The sequence below is a fragment of the Larus michahellis genome, chromosome 5 (assembly GCF_964199755.1).
Source record: "Larus michahellis chromosome 5, bLarMic1.1, whole genome shotgun sequence".
In the NCBI taxonomy this organism is placed as follows: Eukaryota; Metazoa; Chordata; class Aves; order Charadriiformes; family Laridae; genus Larus; species Larus michahellis.
The window spans coordinates 30,635,602-30,658,386 of NC_133900.1; the positions used below are offsets into that span (position 1 = coordinate 30,635,602).

A 22,785-nucleotide genomic window follows, 5' to 3' on the forward strand; every position below is an offset into this window, starting at 1 on the left:
AGCATAAAACGTATTGTATAATAGAAGTACAGAAATATCTTGAGGCATTTTTACAGTATTTCCAGAAGCTGTTTTAAAGCTTCACACCAACTGAAATGATTGCGCTGTATAGCAATATATTACAGACTAATACAAACGTGAAGTTTTTTTACTTTCTACTTTAGGCTTAATTTAAGAAACAACAACCCTCACTGCACGCCTCAGCCCCCAAATTCACAAATAATGGAGTTTATAGGAGAAATCAAACAAAAGATTAATCGATAATTTGGAAAGACTGATCAAATTATTGTGATGATGTGTCACTTAAATTAGGAATTCAGTGTGTCAAGCACATAGTATGAAATTTCGGTGATAAACGTTACAGTTATATATATATATTTCAACATTCTCTAAATTAGGACTCTGTTCTTCAAAAATGTGATTCTACCAAGGATATTAAGCAGGCAACTTTAGAAACAACAAAAGCAGGAAAAGGGAGGTCTGCCACCAACACGCCTTGCATGATGGAGCATTACTCACATGACATTTTATAGTTCTCTTTTCAGAAAAACATAATATTGTGAAACTGCCAGGACAGTAGAAAGTCAAAGACTCTATCCCTGACTGATTTTAAGAAAGAATTTTAAGAAAATTCACCCCCTTGAGAGGGGTGACAAGTGGTGTCCCTCAGGGATCCGTACTGGGACCAGTGCTGTTCAACATCTTCATCAATGATTTAGACAGTGGGATCAAGCGCACCCTCAGCAAGTTTGCCGGTGACACCAAGCTGAGTGGTGTGGCTGACAGGCCAGAGGGACGGGATGTCATCCAGAGGGACCTGGATGAGCTAGAGAGGTGGGCCCAAGCAAACCTTATGAAGTTCAACAAGGCCAAGTGCAAAGTCCTACACTTGGGTCAGGACAACCCTCGTTATCAATACCGGCTGGGGGATGATATGATAGAGAGTAGCCGTGCGGAAAAGGACTTGGGGGTATTGGTTGACGAAAAGCTGGACATGAGCCAACAATCTGCGCTTGCAGCCCAGAAGGCCAATCGCATCTTGGGCTGCATCAAAAGAAGTGTGGCCATCAGGTCGAGGGAGGTGATTCTACCCCTCTACTCTGCTTTCATGTGACCCCACCTGGAGTACTGTATCCAGCTCTGAAACCCTCAGCACAAGAGGGACACTGACCTGTTGGAACGGGTCCAGACGAGGGCGACAAAGATGATCAAAGGGCTGGAGCACCTCTCCTATGAGGACAGGCCAAGAGAACTGGGGTTGTTCAGCCTGGAGAAGAGAAGGCTCTGGGGAGACCTTATAGCGGCCTTCCAGTCCCTGAAGGGGGCCTATAAGAAAGCCGGGGAGGGGCTGTTTGCAAGGGCATGTAGCGACAGGATGAGGGACAATGGTTTTAAACTAGAGCAGGGTAGGTTTATATTAGACATCAGGAAGAAGTTCTTTACAATGAGGGTGGTGAGGCACTGGAACAGGTTGCCCAGAGAGGTGGTGGAGGCCCCATCCCTGGAGACATTCAGGGCCAGGCTTGATGAGGCTCTGAGCAACCTGATCTAGTTGAAGATGTCCCTGCTTACTGCAGAGGGTTTGGACTAGATGACCCTTAAAGGTCCCTTCCAACCCAACACATTCTACGATTCTATGAAAATGCCATGAATTGATTAAAAGGATTTTGCAAAAGCATAAGAAGTCCTAGGGGGTTGCTTGCTTCCCCCCATCATGGCATACAATTAACTTCATTACTAGTCTTTTCTTGGATAAAATATATAATTGAAGTAACAATAATATATTAAACAGACTTCAGTCAAATATATTTAGGAGAAAAGCCATTACAGAGAATACCTCCTAATTAAAAGGATGAAGAAATATCCATGGGCTGTTTGGCCACCCTTCAATAAAGAGGCCCTAGATTAGCCTGCCTGGTTCAATTCATAATAAATTAGGGTTATAATGATGTCAAAGCAACTTCACCATACCTTTCTGCATTAAACTTATTTTTCAGATTGTTTTCCCACTAGCATATGGTTCATCATCAGAAGCATCAAGTCTTAAAGGGCTCTAGACAACTCAGGAGTCCTATTATTTCCAGCCTGATGGACAATTTTCAGATTTGCACAATGTCCTTTTTTTAGCAAATACCTTACTCATTTGATACTGTTCTTCCCAGACTGTCCACTGCATTCAGTCTGGGGAATGAGAAGCTGTCTCCTTCTCTGTTTACATTTAAAGGTGTAAAAGAAACACCTATAGCAATATATAGAAAATATGCACAAGCTTCATATTTACAACTGGAAAAAGACATTCTGAGCCCAAATTTGCTGAAGATAGCTTTAAGAATCATTTTAACTTAAACCACTCTGCCTTCAACATCTTACACCTCCAGGATTCAGTGCTGCTAAAACATCAAGGCAACTCATCAATATATTTCTTAAAATTCTTCAAAGTCAAAATTACCATAACAAGAATATATTGTTAATGTGCAACAGGGTGGGCAGAATATATTATGATGATCTATATTATGATGAAACCATGCTGACCAGCAAAGATCCTTGAGGTTAGCTAAAAAAGACCACCACAAAACCAAAGCAACAAGAAAAAAAACTCAAACAAAAAAACCCTACTTTGACAAGTCTTATCTAATAGTTGGTAAAGTTCTACCAGTTACTCATTTGTAAGGCCTTATGTGTTTAATAATATCCAGTATTAAAAGTTAAGTTTTAGGGACTTTGGTTTTATTTTACAGATTTGGGGCTTACTTTCCAACAGGTCTGACAAAGAATGTATTATTATTTAAACGTAACTGTAAAATAATATAGTAAGTGAAAAATGAGGGCATACAAAAAAGGGATGCTATATTTAATCACTACTGCCTCACCTTACTATGATTTCATTTAAGTATCCTGAACCACAAAACTATTTGTAAAAAGCAATGATTGTATTACAAATAGTAAGTAGCTGAGTTAAAGAAACAGAAGGAGCAGGAAATGCAAGGATAACTTATTTTGCAGTAGCATTTTCTTCATTTTGCCAGCGGCTAAACCCAGTACAAGAACTCGTACTGATTAGCTCAAGATATACAGTACTTCAGTAACACTGCCATATGCTGGTTAGCTGTGGACTTGTAACACAACCCAACAAGAGAAAATCGTAAGTTCATCATCCAATTCATGCATCCCTGTACAGAGTACCTGTTATATGTTAAATCTTGCAAGTACCTCTACTGAGGATGGACAAAAAACTTAGTTACACGTTGTTTTTCACTCACTGATGACTATGCAAAAGCATAATGAACATATATACCATTTACGGTACATATGAGAGAGCATCTATTTTTAAATTAGTAACAGCTGTACCTATGGAAAGCTCAGTGGATACTCCGGGCCTGTGCTTTCCAGGCTATTACACCATTTTCTTCAACAGCACACCACTATACCACTTCCAAACTGCCATGTCAGTTGATGGGCTGAATAAAGAAACACAACTGACTTCAGAAGAACCACTTCACGTGCATGTTTCCTCCTCTCAAAGTGCAGTATCTGTGTTTGCAATGCCACCCAACAGCTACAGCAGCCCCGAGATTAAATCCCTTAAATAAATTAAACAACAATGAATGCCATTTCCTCTAATTCGAGAAGCTCATCCTGCCCCCTCCACGCGCTGCAGGGAAAATCCCCCTCAGAGGGACAGCAGCGGCCTCCCTACGACCACCGCCACCGCACACGGCCTACGAGGAATCTCTGCTCCAGCCGCCCCCCCCACACACTGCGCCAGCGGCTCGAAGAAAACCATCAGGGCCCTGCCGGGGTCCCACCTGCCCGCCCCAGAGAGCTCGGCCTAGCCCGCGGGGGAGCCCCGGAGCATCAAACCGCCGCGACACAGTCACCCTCAGCGACGGGCAACCGAACTAAGGCACCCGCGGGCGCGCTGAGGGACGAAGCCGCTCTCGGTGTTGAAACTCAGCCGGGCGCCAGCAGGCCCCACCGACAGACACTCACATGAACGGAGCCGCCACCACACTCCTTCACCCGCTGAGGGAAAAAGGACCCTCGCCTCCGGGCTGCCCAACCGAACGCCTGAGGTTGATAAGAAGTCGCCCGGGAAAGCCTCACTGCCCCCAGCGAGCTTTTTTTTTTTTTTTTTTTTTTTTTTTACGGCTAAGGTGCTCATCACGTCGTTCCCAGAGTACTGGCAGAGTACACACGCGGGGGTTAGGCCTGTTTTTAAAAGGCCCAAACAAAAAGACAGATCAGGGATCGTGTAGGACGCCTCTACACCAGGGTCCTTCCGGCGGCCGGCGGGATGCAGTGACGCCACGGAGCCTGGTGGGGCGGCGGCGCTCCCTCAGGTACCGCTGCCGCCGGCCCCGCTAGGCCGGGCCCAGCCTGGCAGCCCCCGCCGAGGGAGTGCCCGCCGGTGGCCGCTGGGTGAAGGAGGGGCTGAGGGAGCGGCCGGCCCGGCGAGTGTGGCGGGAGCGCGGCCGGGTGGGGCCGGGCCGCAGGGCGAGCGCTCCCCGGCAGGGCCGTGAGGTGTGCGGGGCCGGCGGGAAAGGCAGCCGCGCCGGTTCGCGCCTTCCCGGGCTCTATTTTGGGCTGCGATCCCCGGCCTGGGCGCAGTGCCTCAGGGCTGGGGGGGGGAAGGTCTGTGGCGAGTGCGCTTATAGGGACTGAGAGGTTAGCAAGGGTGCCCGGAGTTACCAGCATTTCTACCAGTCATTTAGCAAACTGGTTAAAATTAATTTATCTCTTACTAGATTTAATTCCTGAGCAGCTGTGTATAATGCATAAATCAAATGGTAACAAAACCCATCTTTTTATGTGTGTAGGGACACTGACGTAGCAGAACAGGCAGATAGGCTGTAACCAAAAGACACTGACAAACAGGTAAAAGAAATAACATATTTGTAAAATAAATGTGACTAAAAGTATCCTGGTCTATCAAAATTACGTTATATGTTTTCTTCATGCTATCCAGGTGTTATTTTTCTCTATTAGCTAAATATTCTAGCTGCAGATATGAAACTTGAGATGTCTGTAAGTCTCACTAACCTTTATTGCTGCTGTCAAAGTAGCAATGTTTTAGTCTATGTGGTAACATTGTAAATGTTCCAAACACCACCAGTAACTCTTCTGGAAATACCTACACAGAGGCTTTCATGTATATATGACAAAATTCTCCATGTACTATGGAGAGGGCATTTCTAAAATCTTTGGTGGCTTACATTTCACTTGAGTGAAATGATGCCTTACTAGCCCTACAAAAGTACGGAAAGGAATTACTATTTAGCATTTTAATGAAATAACTCTTTAAATATTTGTCAGTTACTGTGCCAAAAACACCATGATACCTGTCTTTTTTTTTTTTTCCCCCAAAATTTGTGTATTCATTGAAGATGAAATAATGGCATTGGTGCCCTGTCAAAATCTGGCTTGCATTTTCTGTTTATCTGAAGTAACAGTTTTATAATGAAAATTTTGGCACACTTATTTATTCTATCTGTTGCTGAATTGGTGTAGCTGGAATCTGAAGCAAAGTGTTTCTTTCTGCCCTGAATGTATTAGTTTGGACAGAATAATAATGATTAAAAATATTAATTTTTTATAAGTATGCCTAATGTGTGTATGGTCTGTAATTATCTGCCTATGATTCCATAGTTATTCTTTATTTATAGGTAATATACTTCTTACATCAGTGAATGTTAGAGAACTTTGGAAATATTGTAAAAGACAATGTTTTGATGTTATGCCACAGGGGAAAACATTTGGTTAAACACAGTACTGCTTACATTTAGATTTTTAAGCCATTTTATGAAATCTCTGTAGTACAAGTGGTGTTTGTAGTAGATGTTTATACTGCAGATGAAAAAAAAACTTGAGGTGAACTAAATTTAAGACAGTCCCCCTAACCACTGCAAAAATTAAGGTGATTAGTTAATATTTTTCATTTTATCAAGTGAATGTTTCCCAGCTTATTATTTTGGTTGTCCTAACAAACTCTTACTTATTTTCTGTGCTCGCTTCCATAGGAATCTGAATTCAACTTTTCTTCAGTATCTGTTATACATTTTAATAAACTTTATGAATAGCTGAGTGATGGTGAACACTGGGAGGCAAATCACAGTTTTGGTTTTTTGTGAAGTAGCAACACTGTAGCTAAAATAGCATATTTTATTTCAGTTACTTTATCAAAGTAGTAATTACTCTAGTTGCAACGGGAATGTTTTAAGACTTAAGAGCAGAAGAAAAGATATCTTGTGGAAGAATTTCTTCTTATGAAATGGCCTACTGTGAAAATACTGTGATTTAATAAAAAAACAGTGTAAGCATAGGATGTTCAGGCCACCTTTTATCCTGAAATTGTCCACAATTGCTTTAAAAAATAATTCAATAGCAGTAGCAGTACTGATTGTAATTATGTTTTAATTCTGAAAAGCTGCCTTCGTTAGGCAAGGGACATTTACACCTGGATGCTCAGGAGGCATTTACATAACAAGCCATTTCAAATTACTAACACATATTAGCCCGCATGGCTAGTTGTCTTTATTTCTCCATGGGGACACTTTAGAAACCACAGGTGTGTTTCACAGGATGGATTCATTCAGGTTGCTCTGTTTGTATGTGCAATATTTGCTTCTGAGAACCAAATTTCCATGTTTTGATTAACTAATTTTTTTTAAGGGCAAAGTGCTTAGTGTCCATTGACTCAATTGCCTTAGTACTGCTGCAGTGAAAAAGTTGTACATGATGGCTAGAAACTGCTAAACTGTAAAGAAAAAATATTTGTTCTCTGAGAGTAGTAATTATTCAGAGGAGTAAGTTGCTCAGTAGATGAGGGGCTACCTTTTGTATTGCATTTATCAGTGTTGGGCATGGCAAAGCTATCAAATGAAAGATTATCAAAATAATGCTAATCTGAATATTAAATAGGAATTTATAAAGGTCTTCTGTTTGTGGTGGATTTTGCTAAGTGTTGGTTAGTGTTTTTGTGTACTGTAAAGGTTTCTAAGGGAGATTTGAATGAAGGTAGTGGGCTAAGGAAGGTCATTCAGAGGTGGGATGCAAAGCAGGCCGTTTCTGGATTTCTAATCTTTATGCCAGACCTATTTTGTAGATGTGATAGACTATCTCATAATCAGAATAAACGGTGCTTTGGAAACAGTGACCCCGTAATTTTAGATGACACTAATAACACAAGTCTTTGCTGTTTCTTTTCTCACTGTTTTGGATTATCAGAATTGAATTTCCAGAATTCAATTCCAAAATTTAATTTGCCTTAACTGTTTCTGGTGTCAGTTTAAAGTAACAAACCTTCCTTTTTCTCTTCCTATTTCAAAGTAATAGGTAAATTCTGCAGGATATAATTCGTTCATCCAAATAATAAAATTAATGCAATATGTGTCTTTTCTGTATAGCAAAGGTGAGTTTGAGGTGTAAAATTGTGTGCCTTGAACATGAGGAGGATGTGTAGCACTCTCTGTGTTTATAGTTGTGTCAGACTTTGATGTGGATTAAAAAAAAAAAAAACCACAAAAACCACCCTCACAATTTAAAAATAGATAAGATCTTTTTTCAGATGAATTTTTAAAATATGTTCAGCACTTCTGTTTGAATTTAGAAATGTCAGTAAGTAACTGGAGAAATGACTAGCCTGAAATAATTTAGTTAAAAAACCCCTTTCACTTAAGCTCTAATATGTGGCCCTTTTTAAAGGATTAAGTTTTGAATTTGGGAGTTACTTGGTTTATTTTTCAAGTCAGTCCCTGTAATTTATTGACGTTGAGAGTTAAGGACAGAGATCAGAGTTTAATTGTGAAGGTAGCTATTCACTGAACATCATCAGAGAGAATTTTTTTTCATTGCTTTAGTGGGTTCTGCAGAGTTAACTCTATAAGAGAACTTGTTTTTAATGTATACCTTTTAAAATTCTTTATTGATTCCTTTAGGTGGCTGAGAGGAAAGATTGCTTGCATTTCACATTTTTTCCTTTTTTTTCCTGTGTGCTTCCTAACGAAAGGAAGTGAGTGATAAATCTGCGGTTTTCTAGTTGAAAGTATTGCAGGTGGTATAGTTCATCCCTGTAGACCAAGTGATCTGGAGTATGAGAAAAGTGTAATCTCTTAAAATGGTTATTGAATTGATGATATTTAACAATTCTTTATATTAAAATGCCTTTCTAAATGTCAGCTGAATGCAGATACAATGTATCAGAGAAGTATTATCTAGCAGATTATTTTTCTGCAGGAAAAATAAAAACATTTCTTAACTGAATAAATATATTGTACATTATGTATTTAACCTTTTAAAGACATGATGTATCTCACTGTTTGGCATAATTTTGCTCTTCCTCCCCTCAACTCTGATCATATTAACTTTTTTTTTTATTGTTTTAGAGCAGTTATTAGAAGACTCTTGTGCCAACCTAGATTATAATTCATTCTCTAAATCAAGATTGTTTTTTTTTCTCTTCATGCTTAATATATATTTTCTTTCTGAAGCCAGGTAGTCAATTTGCTAGACGTGCATGTTTTTACAGGAATGTGGGTCTTATTATAATTACATAGTTAAATCTCTCCAACTGGAACATACTGCATGCCAATAAATCTTTGTGCTTGCACTCAGTCCAATTTATGTCTTTCCAATGGATGTTTTACCTGTAAATTGCATTCTTGGCATCCTAAAAATCACTTCAAAAAATATTAAATATTGATGAGATAAGAAAGCATTGTGTCTTTACAAATAAGACTCTTAATACAAAAATACTACTATAAAAACTCCAATGCTCAAGGCTGTTTCAGATTTATTTTCTTCCTTTTTTAAAGTTTGATTCCTTAATGCTATGCATTCATATTCAATGTGATGATGTATGTTAGAATTTAAATGTGGATATCTCATGTCTGTGTTTCTTCAGGGGGGAAAAAAGCCACAAATGAGATCAGTCTTATATTTGCTTTGTATCTTAAATTGGACTGTATTAATGAAAATAGAAGATATGTTCCATAATTTCCATTTGTATAGACTTAGTAAATATGTTTGGTATATAAGGATCTCTATGCAACCTGTTATGGGGTCACTCTGTCAATTAAGATTCACAAAAGAAATTTAGTAGGTTTTTAACAGGAATTTTGTGCTAGGAAAAAGGTTATTCCCTTAGAGAATAAACTACTAAACAACTCTCTTTCTCCTGTGTGACTTTCTCATGAGAGAACAGCTTTTCCTGAAAGCAGCGGGTTGATTTTGGCTGAAAGAATAATATGAAGTAGCACTTAGCTTCATTAGTGCTCTGCATAATCCTGTTCTACTTGGTTTTTGTTTCATAAAGCCCCTAAAATGATAAAAAAATTATCACATCTGCTTTGAAAGAATTATGTTGGTTTTATACTTTAAGCTTTTCATGTTATTTCTCTTATGGGCTTCAAATCCTGAGGGTTCTTCCTCCTTTTTTCGTGAAGAAACTGCATATCTGTTGCTACTCTTTAGAGCTTATAATTACTATTCTGTATCTGAAAAAAGAGTGGGATGTGCTTTTCACATCAGTGGACTATTTCAGATGATTGTATGCACAGATGCCTCCAGAATCTGTAATGTCTCTGGAGTTGAAGTGAGCTGGATGGTACTTTTCTGCATAGGCTCATTAATGAGCTGAGCAGAGGCTTGATTTGGTTTTTGGATTTTGGTACTTGGTGCTTCAGATTAAATTCTTAGTTTGCAAGTAAAAAGAGGTCAGGTATTTTTACCTGAGGCTACTTCTGCATGTTTTAGGTTTTCATATTCTTGAATGGCGTAGTGGTTGGTTATGGAAAAATGCAGAGAAAACGTTTAACTTGCACTGATTTGAAATGCATAGTTCAGAGCAGAGAGAAAAATGGTCATGAAACTAAGTGTTCCTGGAATTAAGTTGCAAGCTCATTTCTTTTGCTTGACAGAAATATTTAATGTAGATTACTTCCTCAATTTGTTATTGAGTCACTGTGTGAGCTAGCAGTTTAGAAATGGTGGTAGGACAGAAGACTGTTACTTCATAACTTTTAATATTAGAAATGCAAATAGACGCTGATTATCACCAAAACTGTGGTAAGCTGCTGATACAAGATGGTATTTTAGAAGAGGTTTTTTCTGTTTGGTGCCTTTACTGGTTTTGAATAAATAAATATTGCAGTAGTTGTCTGAAGATTGCTTGGATTAAAGCATTTATCTGCTCTTAAAAATAGTTTTATTTGATTCTTAAATGTGTGTTTAAATCTATCACTGTATTTTCATCTTTAAATGTAGTGTTTATTATGAAGCAGCATTGTATTATTATTATTGTGTGTTCATTATGCAAAAATGTCCCATTCCCCCATAACAGAGGGGGAAAAAAAAAAACAACAAAACATTTTAACTGCATTATTTAGTAAGCTGAGTCATAAGAACTCTGTGTTCTTCTTTTAAGGAACACGAATTGCTCCAAAGGACTTAAGATTGTGTGAAAAAGATGTTTCCTTTAAAAGATACTGAGATGGGTGCCTCCACTTTCTTCGCTTCAGCTCTGCCACATGATGTTTGTGGAAGTAATGGCCTTCCTCTGACACCTAATTCCATCAAAATTTTGGGGAGATTTCAAATCCTTAAAACAATCACCCATCCCAGGCTTTGCCAGTATGTTGACATTACCAGAGGTAAACATGGTGAGTATCTGTTTAATAAGGAAATGTTATTTATGGTTACAGTTATATTTTTGTGGCAATATATCTAAAGGTGACTGAGCAGAATATTGCCTTTATAGCACCAGAAAGTGGCTGGTTTTCAGTCTTAAAATGACTGTATACCTTTGCTGTGACTGGCAGTACTGGTGCTTTTGTTTCTTTTCTATGGAATCAAGGCAGGGGTAAGTTGTCTGTCTTCTTTTGTTATGCGTTATGCTAACAAAAGCTAAGAACTTTCTTCTTCTTATATCTCACTGTAAAATTTTTGTACTCAGTTGCTGTGCCATGTCATTGTGTGGGACACTGAAATGCACGCATTTTTGATGCCGAGCTCCTACACCCATGTTCTAATCTTGTGAACTTTTTCATGTGATGGTTAGGTTTTTTGTACTTGGTTTGTAGCCATTCTTGTTGTGTCAGTCATCTTGTGTCTTGCCTGCAAGCTTGACTTTTTTTTTTTACTCTAGCTCTTTAAGATCTCTCCCACTAACAATTACTTTATTCTTTTATTTTATTCTATTATTTTATTTTTTTTAGTAACCGTTATCACACTTATTGTTTGCTCAAGGCTTGAGTTGTTTTTTTCTGCTCCAGATGATCTTATTCTGTTGCAAGCTCAGCAGGAGTACAGCACTTCATTTCCACAAAAAGGCTGCAATGCCTGTGACAGTTTAAGTGGTTGCCACTTTTAACTTTTGAATAAACAATGTACCCATAAAAAAGTGCTTTGCATGTATTTGTTTGATTAGCTAAAGGGTCTCATAAAGTAGTGCAAGTAACTTTTTCTCTTTTAGAATGCAGTATGATAAGATGTTTTAGATTTTTAGAAAATGAGGATATTGCCAACTCCAAACACTCAAGTTTTCTGCTGGGTGGGGGGTTCTTTGTGTATTTTCATTTGCTCTCAAACCTGTAAATTTTTCATTTTCTGCAGCCAGGAGATCTTGAAAGATTACTCGTTTTCATCTTGTTTTCACTAGTACCTCTTGAAAAAATGGAAAATGGGATTTTCTTACAATGCTGTCTAGATAAAAGGTTAAGAAACATTAGCTAACATAACATTTAGTAAATTAAAGATACAGTTAAATACAAAAATGTGGCCTTTTTGACAATGAAAAGTCAATGACAGGAAGGTTTATGAGTATGTATAAATATGAAGGAGAAGGTATCTTCTGATAATGGAAGTAACTTGAAGAATAGCAAGTAAAATGCCTAACCATAGTCAGGAGACTGTTCTGTTCTTAGTGCTTGGAATGGCAGTTAGTTAGTTTCAAATAATATGGAAAATTTGGTGGCAAATTTTATCATTATGATACTGACAGAATTTTTCACTTGTCAATCCTATGCACAGCGATTTAATGTTCTTTCTCTTGTAAATGTAATCTTTCTACCCTTATAGAGAAATACTAAAGCAGACTAGGAAAACAGTGCAAAAAAAAAAAAAAAATTAATTAGACATATGCATTCCTCCCAAAAGACCCTCAAAAGGGGAACATAAAAGTAACAGAAAAACATTCACACTGAAATCTTTTTTTTTTCCTTAAAATTAAACTACTTGTAAATCTTTGCTAGTATTGTAGAAGGCTTCCAAAGAAAGTTTAAGTGACACTTGGGTTTCAAAAAGGAGAAACAAAGAGTTGAGTAGCAAGCATTCCAGCTTTAATGTGATGACTTGTGTTCGTCAAAGTATTTTCCATCTTTATCTTACTGTAACAGCCTTCTTATAAAAATATGTTTGAAAAAGTTTAGTTTGATTTAGTTTTGAATCTGAACATTCACTACTAGCTGTTCTACAAGCTGTGGAAGTAGCAAAGCCTAGCTTTAGGAGTTATCTCGCATCCCCATGTAAAACCTTATGCTATTGTCTTTGCCGACTTTATAATTGCTGTCTTCAGTGCAACAATTATTTTGTCTTTTCCTCTGTATTCAGAGCCAACCCATCAATCTTTGGAACACGTGGGACCCCTGCAGGTCCTATAGCTATTTGCTGGGCAAGAGGTGCTAGAGATAGCAGTGTGTTAGATGGCCCATCAGGACTGAAACTCCTGTGCTCACTGGATCCCTTTTCTCAAAGCTGGTGTTACTTTGAGTCTCTCTCATCAACCCAGAGACAGACTTCTGCAAATTTGTAGATGCTTATCTTCTTTGAGACCTCTATTCTTAAGTCAAATCTGACTGACATTGGCTGAGGGGTTCAACATTTATTAGGAGGTTACCAGATGGATTTACAGTGATTTACAATGAGGAAACAAGAAAGATAATCTGCTGTATCTCATAAATGAAAATGGTGGTGAAATCCAGGAGTTGTACATCTTTAACTTTTAATTATTTGTAATTTTCCATACAATGTATGTCAAAATACTTTAATATTTGCCAAATCGGTAGACTGAGAAGCCTGTACTCCCATTGTCTCATTTGGACTCTAGTCCTCTTATGCTTTTTCTCTTTTCTTTTCCAATTAGAGAGACTGGTTGTGGCAGCTGAACACTGTGAAAAGAGCCTGGAAGATTTGCTACGAGAAAGAAAGCCAGTCAGGTAAGGTGTCGAGCTAAACTCAAATTTGCACACCATAATTTCACATATCATCTGTGGCAAAGTCCTGGACTTTTTTTTAACTTTTATTGGTTTATATAAATTTTACTCTTTTAAAGCTTAACCTAAAGACATTGTTTATCAGATAAATGCGCGCCTGAAAGAGGGAGGACTTATTTCCGTATAATTCTAAAAGCTAGAAGAGTTGTGGGGAGCTTACTTACAACTGAAATACTTTGTAACTCCAAATCCTGTCTGTCTTGCAATAGTGGTTTTGGGTTTTCTAAAATCAGACCTATGACAGCGTGTCTTCCTAAGAATTAATTTGAAGGTTGTATGTCTGCCAGATGATGAAATACAAATTTCACTAGAAAAGGCAGAATTTGGTGTGTTCATATGCAGAAATATATTAATTTATTAACTAGAGAGTGCACAGGATGTCAGATACATATGCAGGGTGCTAGTAAGTGATTTGAATTTGGGCGAATATAGTCACTTCAGCACGGCTTTGGTCAAAACCAGGTCCAAAGGCTGGATGTCGAGAATATTTGCTTTCATACTAGGATGTATAGAATAGTTGAGCTGTATCTTAAAGAAACAAACAAACAAAATCTCCATCAGACGTGTTGCTAAAAGTGTTAACTGTAACTATTACCTTTGGAGCAAAGAAGTGGCCTCTTGTCCTAAAGAATGTGTAACACAGAAAATGTGAAGAGTGGAAGAAGAGAAATATTATTTCCATTTGGGATAGCAAGGCATTGTATGCTAACTGGTTATTTCCAGAACACACAAATACATAAATATAAAACACATCTAGAAAAATCCAAAGTCTCTTCATTCTAGTTTCTGAAAAGTTTATAGCAAGCATTGTATTTCATCTCTCTTGATATTCATGCAAGCGTAGAGGTGATGATTACTCAGTAAAATAATCAACAAATTTTTGTGCGTCTTCCTGGTTAACTGCACTTAACATTAAGCCTCTCAGGTGGGCTGTGTTTGATAAGGTACCGTGCAGATAGACTTCTTGTGACTCATCCCAAATTAGATTTGTATAAAGGGAGTAAAACTGGGCCTGTAGCCTTTTAAGTCTTGCAACCCCTAAATAGGATGCTGACTATGTTGTCTGGCAGAGATAAATCTAAATGCACAATGCCCTTTGTCTGTGCGTTAGCTTTTTGTGAACTTAAGCTTGTATGACAGTCTGTGTTGCAGAGGACTTATAGCTTGAGGAATGTTAGGCAAATATGGCTTCCATTTTTTTCATAAGATAGAGAGGTATTTAGGTGTAAAGGGATTTTCATGCGTGTTATATATTACAGGCCTTCATACAGTTTTGCATCCGATTCTGATTGTGCAAAGTTCCAGAAATAGTTAAAGCATCAGAAGCACTTTTCTTTCCTTTTTCATTTAGTTCTCACGCTGTTCTTTGAACATGTGTATCTTGGTGTCAGATGAGAAGCAGCCCAGACTGTCTGCTGCCTCTTGCCTGTTTTTGAAAAAGTATGCATGTAGCTATTTTAATTTGCTTTGAATTGCTTGATACAGTATACTTACATAGATTCTGACAACTTCTGTTGCAATTTAATCCTGTAGCTTTAGAATTGCAATGGGCAAGATATCCTTTTCTGAGGCGGGGGGGGGGGGAATTATATTTCTCTATCATAATTCTATAATCAAAACTTTCTCAAGTAACAGTTGTGGTCTGTATGCACATCCATTATGCCCCTCTATACCAGCATGTGTTTTGTGGTATTTAGAAAGATTTTTTGAGATGTTTTTTAGATAATTTACGATGGTATGCAACTTTGGGTTTTTGACATGCTTAAAGAAATTATTTAGTTTGTGACAGTTACCTCAGCTATTTGGGCTGTGGCTCTGTTGAGAGTAGATGCATAAAGCCTGGCTTTATTTTTTCCTCTTCGCTTGAAAGAGTTTTTACTGAAATAAGTTATTCTACTATTTGATCTTTCTTTTAGTGAGCAGATTGGGATTTCTTCAGGAAGTTGTAGTCACCCAAGGTATAGGACTAAAATATAGCCTCTTCATAGCTTTAAGAGACATTAGTGATTCATCTACACAAATTACAGCTTTTGCAGTAGTAGCTAAATGCTAAATTATGTTAACTTCAAATGAAGTTTCTTGCAAGACTGATATTTTCCCTCTACTTGTATTTTCTTAATGAAAACAGACACTTTTGGTTCTTATGCGAGACCCATAAATTTCCAGAAATAGCTTGGATGGATCAATTCCCAGTTATTGGTTATATGATCTGTCTATATCAATTACCTTTGGAGGGTAGTATTTGGCTTCTTTTCCTATCTATTCTGATTGTATTGGTCAATGATAGCATAGCTGGTTACACATCCGGAGTTGATGTGTATGCTATTGCAATTAATTTTATGAACTGTTTATGGAAGCTGCTCTTCTGGTTTCTAGTTTAATTTTCTTTACACTTGCCAGTAACCTAAGTCCTTTGCACCTGTACCACAAGCTGATATAAAATCATCAGGAAATCTTCTATTGTTAGTGCTGAAATTCAAGGCATTATATTATGTACTGTCTTATCTTTCCATACATACTGGAAAACAGGCTGTACAGCTGTTTGGTAGTTATTTGCAGTTAATCTTTCCTGAAGTCATACGTCAAGTGTAGCACACATTCCTTAAGGTATAAATGATATTTAAAAAAAAAAAATGCACTGGAGTTCTTTGTTCAGTTAACCTCAGAGTTTTCTAATTCTGATGAATCAGTTGCACATAGGGGCCGAATACTGGAAATTAGAGCTCTAACCATTTATTTTATCTGCTGTATCACAGTGCAGTAAGTCATTTTTACTGAGCATAGATAGCAACAAAAAATTTCTAGAACATGGATTTGTGATACATTCAAGACTTCATTCATTACCTAACAACTCTATAAGGTAAATTTCAAGAACTCTCAAATGAATGAAATGTATCAGCTCTTAGCAATTCTTATCATAAGTAACCAGATACAGCTCCGATGTTGTCTGTGTTTTATTCAGGGAATAGCCATGTAGACATCAAAACTACAATTAGTGCTTCTAAAAGTGACATTAATTCCAATTTTCTTTGCTGTGCTTCCACAGGGCATCGCAATAACAGCAGGGAAGCTCTTTTGGAGTTGTGTGCCACAGGGAACTCAGGCTGCAACCATGGATAAGAGTTCTAGGATAGGAGAGGTTAGGATAAGAATTCTAGGCACTGATGTCCCATTTTTTACCAGGCCAATCTCCATTGTCCTCTAGATTGTATTCTGGGTCATCGTTTCCTGTTTGTTTATTCCTGATTTATTGTCCCATTTGTTACTCTGAGTCAAAGAAAGCATGCACTTAATTTTAGTTTGTAACAGTCACATTAGTGCAAAATCAGCTCTCTGAAGTATGTTCAGGAGTCAGTTAAATTTTTAAAGAGCTAGGAATTTATGTACATGGTCAAGCAAAAATAGTAAATACCTGATTTAAGCTTATAATAGTTTACTGCTGTTCAGAGATTTGAAAACATGTCTCGGTCTGGCTTGCTTCCTCTGTGTTGTCTTGCACATGCAAGGATTTTTTCTTGTGAACGAATTGAAAAGAAGACACACAAAATTATGGTGGGTAAAAGTTTTGTACTTTAACAGTCTCACTAAGGATAGTTTTCATGTTTGTGGCAGTCAAAAATTTTACTAGATTTTCAAAGTTGCTAGTTATTTTAGCACTGTTGATACCACAGACCAGAATGTAAGACGTAAATTTATTTTTAAGGTTCTCCATCTTTTAAACACATTTACAACTACTCCTTTGGGATACCTTTTCCAGACAGTGTTAAAGGAGTCATTTTCTCTGCTCCTGTGCTGTTATAATAGGAGCTGTGAGCTTTTCCTTTTCCGTCATGCTTGAAGTGTGTTTCTTCTTTGAAGAAGCTGGTCTGCACTTGTATTCATAATAATAAAAATGCCAGCAAATACTGACGTTCAGCAGACTTTTGGCACCTACAATAGACTTTTTCTGGATTGGTCTTCAATTTGTGGCTTGGGCAGTCTGAGCCTATTCCTCTCTTCAATAAAATATAGTTGTCATATGTTTTGAAAGTCATGGTTTTGAAAAATTACTAGTGAACCATCAGAGATACAAGGTATAGTTTGTTATACACGGAACATTTGATGGGAAGCAGACTGTGTCTGCAGCTGTTTACTAGTTTGGAGAAAACATGATCTGACTGATTCGGATGAGTACATTTTATTTGGCTGTATTAAACAGTTGTCTGCTCATTGATTGGATTAGATTTCCTTATGCCATCCTTGCTGTTAATGTGCTTTTGGCAAACTTGAAGTGAAACTACATTACAGAAGAGGTTATTAGACAGGGGAAAAAGCAATTTCTGAGTAGCCAGGGATTCTTCAAAAATATTGTAAGACAGGTGCAAGTCATCAAAAGGCTGAAGGTTTTACATGATTTGACTTGAAGAGCTGCATATGAGCAGAACTTCAAGGGCTGAGTGTATTCTGCTTTGAATCAAGTCTGTGTTGGAATTTCACATGAGAAATCCATATGTCATAATAAGGCTGCATTTAGCAAGGATAAATGATGAAGTCGTAAAATGAAGTAGCATTAATAAACAAATTTATAATTATTTTTTTCCTAAGCATGTATGAGAGTCTATAGTTTGGGCATTTAGTGTCTGTGGAGTTTTCCTTTAGTTTCTTGCCAATGCTTTATTTCCAAAGCTATGATGAAACATTAGCCATTAGTCCAGACTTGTTTATATATTGACCAGTGATGCTTTTCTTCATACAGGGGTATTTTTTTACTTCTGTAAGTAATTTTTAGTCTGACTGCAAATCTTTCTGTAGCATTCCTTTTAGCATAGGTTGTCTCCTGTGACTGCCTTTCCCCTTACAATGAGAAAACAACTGTTTGGAATGGAAAAGGAGTATAGCTTTCATGAGGTGGTTGAGCTGAACATTATTGCTCTTGATGTCTGAGTGACCTTTTTTTGGTATGAAGCCAAATTCTTTGCTTGTATAGTTGGCTGCAATGTTTGAGGGCAGCACAAAGGCATCACAGATCATGTGTCCGTGTCTCCCTTACATGTGAAACGTAACAGCGAGTGCATGCTTGTTTCTTATTTTCCTGTCTTCCAGGAAAAAAGAAAACAGAAGTATCCAACTCCTTGAGATTATAATAATCTCTTCTTCTTGCTATTAAAAAGTAGCTATGATGGCTGTATACAACATAAAGGCTGTAGATGTGGAAGAAGTGCCTAATTATATTTCGACCTTTTGCTCTGCTATGCTGCTTCTGTAGTTGCTTGTAGACACTTCATACAGATTTCCGTGCTAAAAGCAATATTAAAGATCTTGAGCTGAAGATGAGTTATGCTGAGTTAATTGAGAACAAAAGTAGTGGAGAATTTTGAGTCTCCAGTATCTAGTGAAAGAGGATGTTGAGTTTCTCTCAAACAGACCAAACACCGTCCTCAGCAGGAGGGTGGCTTAATCCTGCAGAGATATTTCTGCAAGGAGCTGTGTAAGGTTCAGTGTTAAAATTCCATTTTGCATGAATGAGCAAACTACTACTAATGAGCTAATGTCTGGAAAACCAAATGTCAAATTTGTACTGTGCAAATCTTACTGGATTTAAGCCACATCATTAATCTTAATGTTGATTTATGATAGTTGCGTTTAGAATAAAAATTGCCTGTAGACTTGTGAGAGCAAGATGTGGTTAGTATATGGTTATTCCAACTTAATATAGCGTTTGACACTTCATCCTGCTTTTAGGAAGGAAAAAAGGGAAGAACTAACACGCATTATACTTGCTATACAGTGCATACTTCTAGAAAGAGATTATATTTTTAAACTGCAAGTTCTTGCTTTTTTGGAGCAATGTCTTCAGGGGACCATTTGTTGCTAATTAGGAATCAGACAGCTGGTTTATTTAGATGCATTGATATGCTTACAAATATCTTTAACGTCATTGTGGTTTGAGATCACTTTTTCTGTGCACATGGATGTTCCCTCCTTAAGTTTAAGCTCCTCTGTTTTACAGAGCAAATAGACCCAGAGTTGTGTCTTCACTCCGAGCCAACTGCTTTCCTGTCTAGAAGCTGCATTAGTCCCATACCATCTCTACATCGGTGATGGGCTAGACTTGAAATTGTACGTTTACAGAACATAATGTTATGGGAAACATCGTATAGCCCCTTTTTCACTGCCCTGCAATTTTGTGGGCACTGGATCATGAACACAGCACAAAGTCAACAGAATTGCTTGGCTTCTGAACCAACAGGACCCTCAGATGGACAGATACATCTGCAGACAGAAGGAACTTGTATTGGGATTGAATGTATAAAGACTTGTGTGTGTCTTTACAGCTAGAGAGATACCAGGGAATTGGAGATTGCTGTGGTAGGAGTGTTTAGAAGGCTGGCAGATCAGGCTAGTTTTAAAGTTTAAAACTGTTAAATTTCATTCATTAACAACACACATCTTGCTAAAGGTTAAGTCACACATGTTATTAATCATTACTGTGTACACAAAACTGTTAGTCTTTAACACGTATTGTAAATTAGCTGTGAGTATACAGTACCATGGAGCTGATGCTGTACAGTTAACAGTGGTAACTACGTCGCTTGGTGGTTCTTGGAAGTCAAGGTAATCAGGCTGGAGACCTGAGTGAAACAAGAAGTGATGTGGACTGGTCTTTCTTCTACTATTATCTTATGCCTGATATTTTTGTTACCACCACTCTCCAGCCCTTGCAAGGTGTGGTCTTCTGTACACCCAGTAACCCTTCTTGTGTATTTGGGAGTATGCCCTGCATATTTACTGTCTGCTGTGACTCTCTTGTCCTTTTGTCTGGCAACTTTTGTTGCGTGGATTTCTCCTATATGCAACTATATCCATCTCTTATTGCCCCTTTGGTGATTGTATTTCTCATATCGCTTTCAAGGAAATTTAATATTAATTATATGCTGATTAATACATTTAAATTTATAGTCACAGGCATCTGCTTTGGGTACGCTTAAGTTTATTGTTACCTCTCTAGATAGGTGTTTCCTGCCTGTTGTGATGATGCGTACTGGGATATAGATCAAAGTGATGCACTCCTAATGCCTTTTGGAATATTAGTTGTTAGCTATGAAATTCCTAACAGCACCGTTGCTTATTGGCCTAGTTGTAAAGTCCCTTTGATCACCTGCATTTGCAGACTGTTCTTCTCTTGGAACTTTCCGTTCTGTTTCACTTTTGAGTAGCATCTGTACCATTGATATAGGGATCCTGATATTTTGAGCTAACTACTAAAGCATACCTAGCTATGGCTTTTAACCTTAGATATTTAGATTTTTATTTTTTTTGAAGTATGGTATAGCTAAATTGTTTGCTAAAAGAACCCTGTTGTAAAGTCTACTAATTTACAGGAAATGTCTGGGTTTAGAAGAGCTGTGCATTGTTGCAATTTTTGTCCATAGCTTTAAAAATTCTGTTGCACCTTTATAAAGTGGGGGCTAGGTCGGGGGTTAATTAGCAATGTGGCTTGTTGGTAATGCTTAATCCTCTCATGCAGAGATGCCTGAAGTGCAGTCTTTCTCTCAAAGGTTGAGAATTTTTTAAAGAGATTGGTTTAGTGTGGTTTTACAAAGTTCTAGGTGTTTTTCCCGCTCTCCAGTAACATGTATAAAAAGAAAGCGTTCTCAGTTATCATTCGTACTGATATCTGTACTTACTGGAGTTAGTGGTTATATTTGTTTCCTTGAAATGACTTTCCTTTTTTAATGTAATTTATGTTTTAAAAAGTTAATTACCTTCTAGTGTGTTAGATCTGCAGCTACTCTATCGAGAAGTAGACAACAGGCTTACCCTGCTCCTTTTTTTTTTTTTTTTTTTTTTTTTTTTTTTTTTAACTAGCAGTGCTTCACAGAACTGCAGAAATGAATAACAAAAAAATCAGTCCTGGCTGGCTGCAAGGACAGCATTCTTTATTGTTAGCTAGTCATGGTTTCTAGAGCTGTCAGTTCAGGTCATACTGCCACACAGCTGCAATAATGTTAACTGCATTAGTAACTACACTTCATTTCCAGCTTTCCTTTTACAAGTTTTCATTAATGAGATTCTTAATGAGATTTTTCTTATCCACCTGGGGCACCACAGAAAGAATGAGAGAATCCATCTCCTTTTATAATGAAGTTAGGGACCCATCGCTTCTGTTGCAATGGGAAGGAGAAAGTCAACATGGATAACGTTAAGAAAAACTCTTCTTCTCAAGCCACAGATATAAATCTTCCTTAAAAATAAAGTAAAATATGCAGTTGTCCATTTAAGGTAATGTCAGAAAGCACCCCTATGATCTTAAAATGTCTGCTCAATACCTGGCCCTCAGTTGCAGTACGGCAAGAGTCCTCCACCCTGACAGGCTAACCTGTCTCCCTGGCTGCAGTGGAAGAAGCTGTGGACATCTGCAGCTCAGATTTTTGCCCCTGCCTGTGCTCTCCTGGTGCTGCGGGTAGGAGTTCATACAGGAAATGCTGGCTGAGGTTGCCAGCTGGCTTGGTCGTAGGGTTGGCCTGTAGGCTGGCTGTACTCCCCTTGGCCCACAGTGCTAGAGCGTCTTTGTGGAAACCAGAAGCATAGGTTACCACGGTACAACATGAGGTAAAAAAGCCTTGAATGAACCGTACTAAGGAAAGGGACCTTTCTCAGACTATCTCTTTATTAGCAAGTAATGTGATCCAGTAGGAACAGATGTGTAGAGCAAAGTGTGCTATACATCTTTTAGGGGTGCTGATTCCATATAGCTCCAGTCTGCTCTGGACCAAATGCCCACTAGCAGCTGCAGGACAGTAGGCAGGTTCTGGATTCTGCCTTCTGGTTCATCTAAAAGGAATCCAGTTTGTGTGCTCTGAAACCACCCTGAGTCAAGCGTGGCTGGAGAGGCTGATCAGGAGAGTATACTTTAAAAGTACAAACTCAAGTCTAAATGTAGAACTCCTTAAGTTGCCTTGAGCTCTCTGCTGCAGACATAAAACTGAAGGTTGCTGTTCTCATTTGTTTAACTTAAAGCTCGGTTTTGCATAAGCTGCAGAAAAGCTGAGCTGGCTCTACGTAAGTAGCTTATGTATCCCTTTTGCTGATTATCAAAGTAACCTGTAAGTAGAGTCAAGTCTCTTCTCTTTTTGCCTTAGTTGCTTAGAATTCTTGACATATATAATTAATTTTCAAAGATGGAATACTTAATGTGTTTCAGTGCAGAGTGAAACAAGGGAAGGTAGAAGTTGTGGGGCATAGTTCTTGGTTTACTTACAAGTAAGATGCTGAAAGTAGATGAGGATAATTGGTTCTTGTATGAGTTTGCGTTACTTCTTGGGGGGAAAAAATAATTATTTTTCTCTGTATGTCTTCAGTAATTGCTATGTACTCTTTAGTTTTAAATATAGTACCTGTGAGGTTGCTCACTTTCATTTTCTGAGCTACTACAGGGAGATGGCATAACATTTATAGCCTTCATGCAAGTTCCTAAAATTCTGAATGCTTGTTCTTGTGTTATTTTCTTGACCATTAGCTACCATAGAAAACTTTTTTG

The 22,785-nt window shown here is 37.9% G+C and overlaps 2 protein-coding genes across 9 annotated transcripts in view; one reads left to right on the forward strand and one right to left on the reverse strand.

Moving 5' to 3' along the window:
• Positions 1-4,111, reverse strand: part of AIMP1 (aminoacyl tRNA synthetase complex interacting multifunctional protein 1) — a 39,484-nt gene extending 35,373 nt beyond the window's left edge. The window contains exon 1 of one of the 3 annotated variants that reach the window (XM_074589414.1): positions 3,991-4,111. In XM_074589414.1, the coding sequence (XP_074445515.1) occupies positions 3,991-3,992 (2 nt within the window). In that variant the 5' untranslated portion in view covers positions 3,993-4,111. Of the gene's footprint in view, positions 1-1,171; positions 1,263-3,806 lie in introns of those variants that run through there. The other 2 variants (XM_074589415.1, XM_074589417.1) reach the window with 2 other exon arrangements.
• Positions 4,112-4,272: 161 nt separating this feature from the next.
• Positions 4,273-22,785, forward strand: part of TBCK (TBC1 domain containing kinase) — a 108,531-nt gene continuing 90,018 nt past the window's right edge. For 2 of the 6 annotated variants that reach the window (XM_074589408.1, XM_074589411.1), the window contains exons 1-3: positions 4,292-4,340; positions 10,421-10,655; positions 13,136-13,208. In XM_074589408.1, coding sequence (XP_074445509.1) covers positions 10,463-10,655; positions 13,136-13,208 — 266 coding nt within the window. In that variant the 5' untranslated portion in view covers positions 4,292-4,340; positions 10,421-10,462. Of the gene's footprint in view, positions 4,341-4,362; positions 4,522-4,673; positions 4,876-10,420; positions 10,656-13,135; positions 13,209-22,785 lie in introns of those variants that run through there. The other 4 variants (XM_074589405.1, XM_074589410.1, XM_074589407.1 and 1 more) reach the window with 4 other exon arrangements.